Here is a 4,950-nt window from a genome sequence, read left to right on the forward strand (position 1 = left end):
CTTTTACACCCTTGGGAGCTGGACACATCAACCATATCAGATGTACACGAATCAATTTTGCTTTTATATTAACCACTGCTATCTTTTATTTTGTTTATTCTATTAACAAAAAAAACCACATTCTATATGCTTTTCAACTGATAATAAATACATGTTGATACCTATAGCCTACGCCATTGGTTTTGATTTCTCTATGAGGTAATGAGGGTCGTTTAAAATACGATTACTATTTTTTAACACTTTGCTTCCAAATAGGTAAATTTGTGGAAATACAATGATTGTAATATTTTTGTTGTTGTCATTTTTCTAAAATCTCAGGTACGCTAAGGTAACCGTATCTTACAATTCAGAGGAGTGGAGGCTTCAGCAAAATGGGAGTATTCGAGAAATCATTCAAGCTCGCCAGCAGTGTTCCCACTGGAAATTGAAGATCAAAGTCACCATTGAGGTTGGTTTTGTCTGTCGCTTCCTGAACTTTAATGCATATAATCTGTGTTTTATGATAGAATTTTTATGATTTAAAGATTTTTAGGATGGTCTCACAAAAGTGTAGAATGTTGCGCTGGTTGTTTCTGAGATATGGGTGAAAACAATGAATATAAAAGGGTTTGGTTTACACGCTCGGACTCAAAAAAAAAACATATTAAAAGAATTGGAAACTCGTCATTAAATAGAGATCGATTAAAATGAAACTCATCTTTTCAAAAACTATCAAACAAACCTGGGACTTGGAGGAAGACTTCAAGGAAGTCCCAGGTTTAAGAGTTTTTGACAATAATCGGGTCATTTTAATCGATCGATATTTGAAGGACATGTTTTCTGGCCAAAATAGCAACAAAAATTCAGATTAACGACAGTAACACCTGTAATTTTTGTTCTTATTATTTAAAAAATTAATCTGAAACTGTATTATTTTACTCAAGGGAAACTATTCGGTTCATTTGCACTTCGGGATTCGATTTTTTTTCCACTACATCGCACGTTTTGCCAGGCCACCATACAAATGTTTAAAGGTGTCAACTGCTGTGAGATTGAAAGGCTGTAGTCTCATGGTCATTATTAGCAGAAACTTTACAGCTTGAATATCTAAAGGTATAAAAAATGCATTTATGTAATAAAATAGATATTTAGCCACGTCGTGTATTATAGCTTATAAACATGGACCAAAACAATTCTTCGAAGGGTTTTTTCCCTTCTCTACATTGTCCATATTACTGTAATATCATATTATTACAGTAGTTCAGATTTAAACTGATATGTTATACGAGAGGTGCCAAGATTAGTCCTCGGAAAAAGCTCTTTCTCTTCGCACTGTATCTTCGTAACAAAATGTAAAACGAGTTCCATGACAGTGACACCATTGTCTTTGTAGAATGGAAAAAATATGAAAATGCCTTTCAAAATGCTTGTCATTTTAAAAATTCGTTTCCACAGGGTATAGAGGAGGAGAAAGAATTTGAAGTTGCTGATTATGGTAAGTCTCATTACATTCATTTTTTTTTTTTTTTAAAGTAAAAGGAGGACTATTTCATGAGAAAAAGAATGTCAATTCAAGACGGGTCCTTTTTTTTTTAAAGAATCAGATCAACACTTCTTAAAATAAACCTTCGGTAGCCATTAGACTCATGGAGCCGGAGTTAATCCCGGTTTCTAAAGCATGAAACGGACAATAGCTATTTCTTGCTATCCTTTGGATAGGACGCTAGTCTATCGCAAAGTACTTTCCACAAATCTAACAGAGCTATCCATTCACTGCTGGGTGGACAGGGGAGTGAGGCTGTCAGAAAAAAATCTTGACTGCACCCGGGATCGATCTTGGTCCCTTTGCGTGTGAATCGAGTGCTCTAACCAACTGAACTATCGGGACCTCCAAGGTTAGGTATAGAACGAATACAATTGAGGATCAACGCTTGCAGAGAGAACATTCCAGTTTTAAAAGTGTGTATCTTTAATTTGAATTATTACGTCGGTGAAAAAGAATGTGCTAATTGTGTTTTTTTTTTCGATTCAAAAACTTTGTGTAAACAAGAATTGTGTATCGATGTTTATTGTGATTTTGTCAGTTCATTTGTTCTTCTGATTTTTTATAAAATTTTTCAGTTCTCCCTCGATTTGAAGTGGAAGTTGACGGCTCTTCTTTCGGCGTGAACACAGATCTTCTCTATGAATTCACGGTTAAAGCCAAGTATGAACTTAGCTGTTTTGTTTTAAATCACTCGATCATCTTTATAAGATTAATCGTCAACAATACTATTATCATCTCATCATTAGTTGTATCATCATCATCATCATCATCATCATCATCATCATCATCATCATCATCATCATCATCATCATCATCAGCAGCAGCAGCAGCAGCAGCAGCAGCAGTGATTGGGTAGCTTGGTCGGTAAGATCTGGCTGAGCGTACTTTGCGATTGACGCGTCCTTTGCTATTGTCCCTTCCAACGCTATAGAAACCGGGATAGGCTCCGAATCCCTGGGCCTAATGTCTCTGAAGAGCTACTATAATAGATAAATCAAGACTATCCCATTTCTGGCTGGTCTTTATCATTTCAAATTAATTTTTCTGAACTGATTGACTCTGACCGTCCCATTGTGGTCACTTGATGTATATTTTTTATTCTCTCTATATGTCTGTTTTCCGAGCTTCTTTCTGCTTTGTCTTGGAATGGGATTATTTGGTTTTCTCCTGGACCTTGCTGGATTCCTTGACTGAGAGGCAAATAGTCAAATGGATAGTGTCAGTTTTGGGAGATAACATTTTTTTTTTTCCTTGTAAACCATCTCTTTGATATGTGCTGATAGTTATCTATTTTGTTTTGAACATATCTTGCACACATTTGAATGCGTTCATGTTAGCGGGATCTTGTACTGGTGTCTAGATGAGGTTTTTAGGTGATCTCAAACTAAGTACATTGATTATATGCTCTTGGAATCTACATCTGTCCCATACTATAAACCTGGATGGGGTTCCTGACCTCCCTATTGGGCAGGGAGGTACTTATTGTGTCTTCAATCCCCTTATCTGTTTTCCGATTTGCTTTCACTATTTGTCTTGGAATGAGATTACTTGGTTTTGTCCTGACCCTGGCAGGATACCCTGGCTGAGAGGGAAACAGTCATATGTATAGTTAGTTTAGGGAGATGATGATTTTTCCTTGTAAATCATCCGTCATGCACTGTTTTTATGTTTGTTTATTGATTTGCAAACATTTGAGTTATTTCCTTTTAGTGGGACCTGTGCTTGTGTCTGGATGAGACTTTAGGTGATCTCAAACTAAGTACCTTGATAGTTGTGCTATTAGAATCTACATCTGTTTCCTATTTGAAACCAATTCCCACTTGTCTGACCTTTTCTTGGGTGCCTTATTTGAAATCCTGGAACTGATAACTATTTTAAATTTCCTTTTTATTTGGCGCTGACATTGGGAAGTGACGTCACTTCATGAGTTGCACGCGCCGAAAACATAAAAACAATACAACCAAACAACACGATAAACCCAAAATATCATATTTCAACTTTTTAAAACTACTACTAATACCATATTGGCACGGTGGGTCATAAATGTTTATGAATTCTTTTCCTTTTATATCATTGTTTGTGCCAATTTCTTTCAGATACACATTCGGTAAACCTGTAACAGCCGGAACAGTCTTGGTAGAGATTGCAGTCGGAAACATGTACTATAATAATGACAATCCTAAACCAATTATCAAACGTGGAGAGGTAATGATACGTATGTGTGTGTGTATGAGTGTTTGTGTGTTTGTTTGTTTTCTTTATGTGCGTGTGTTTGTGAGTGTGTTTGTATTTATCTGTGACAGACAGAAAAGCTGCGGGTAGAGATTGCAGTGGGAAACATGTACTATAATAATGACAATCCTATATCATTAACAAAACGTGGAGAGGTAATGATACGTTTGTGTGTGTGTGTGTGTGTGTGTGTTGTGTTTGTGTGTTGTGGAGTTTGTGTGTGGGTGTGTGTGTGTGTGTGTTTATGACAAAATGTATCGCAAGTGTCGAAAAACTTCCAACAACTTTTTTAAAAAAATGCACAATCATCTTAACAACAAAAGACTCTAGTTCTATTGACCATTTTAAATAACAAAGAATTAAAACTTCATACATACGAATATAAGTGATGCTTGTCATAATCAAAAGCAAATGATGTAATTATTAAGATTGATTCATCATTATTTTGTCATATAAGTATGGACCATTGAAATGGTAATATATTATCTCAGCTTTTAAGAAATTAGATTTATTGTTGTATTTCATCTATTTGTTTATTTACTTAGTTTATTTATTAAATTGATTTATTCATACATTGTGGGACTATCAGCATGAAACAAAAAAAAATAGTGACAATTTACCACTTTTGGACGCGTTAAAAACTGAACTTTTTGTAGAGCATATGCGTTAGAATCTTAGTATATATTTTATTATATATCCTATTACATATCATTTTGATTTTTAACTTGTCAGTTTTATATATACGTAATAATGTGTGCTAGATGTTATGATATGTGGCTGTAAAGTAAGAAATTTGATTGGAATGACATGTATTTTTTACAGGTATGGTAATTCAAATTGTTTTGGTTTCATTGTGTAATGGAAATACTCCCAAACCGATGCAAAATAATATTGTTCATTACAAGAATGTTAAATCAAGCCCATAGTTGCGCTCGGTTATCAGACCTGGAAATATGTGCATCTAGGATTGGGATTAAGCTCTTTACAATTTCATTTTATTAAATATTTATTTATTAAACTATTTATTTATGTATCTATTATTGTAACAGCTTGACAACAATGGTGAGTTGACGCTACAGGTTACCCTTGACGATCTGTTTAAGGTTTGGTAACTCATACAACAAATACTACGACTCAAAAACCGTTCAATCATGGTGGGATTTGCAATCACGGCCAACGCACGGAGGGAAAAA

The 4,950-nt window shown here is 34.9% G+C and overlaps 1 protein-coding gene across 1 annotated transcript; it reads left to right on the top strand.

Annotated features, from left to right (window-relative positions):
• Positions 1-318: 318 nt before the first annotated feature.
• Positions 319-4,905, top strand: LOC144962121 (C3 and PZP-like alpha-2-macroglobulin domain-containing protein 8; the record flags this gene model as incomplete). The annotated part of the gene is made up of 5 exons (XM_078895080.1): positions 319-448; positions 1,435-1,474; positions 2,101-2,185; positions 3,622-3,730; positions 4,807-4,905. Coding segments are annotated over 5 exons (427 nt in total), but the record flags the coding sequence as incomplete, so codon positions are not given.
• Positions 4,906-4,950: the final 45 nt, after the last annotated feature.

The sequence above is a fragment of the Berghia stephanieae genome, unplaced genomic scaffold (assembly GCF_034508935.2).
Source record: "Berghia stephanieae isolate SIO BIC M18660-M18661 unplaced genomic scaffold, UCSD_Bste_1.3 scaffold6167, whole genome shotgun sequence".
NCBI classification, from domain to species: domain Eukaryota; kingdom Metazoa; phylum Mollusca; class Gastropoda; order Nudibranchia; family Aeolidiidae; genus Berghia; species Berghia stephanieae.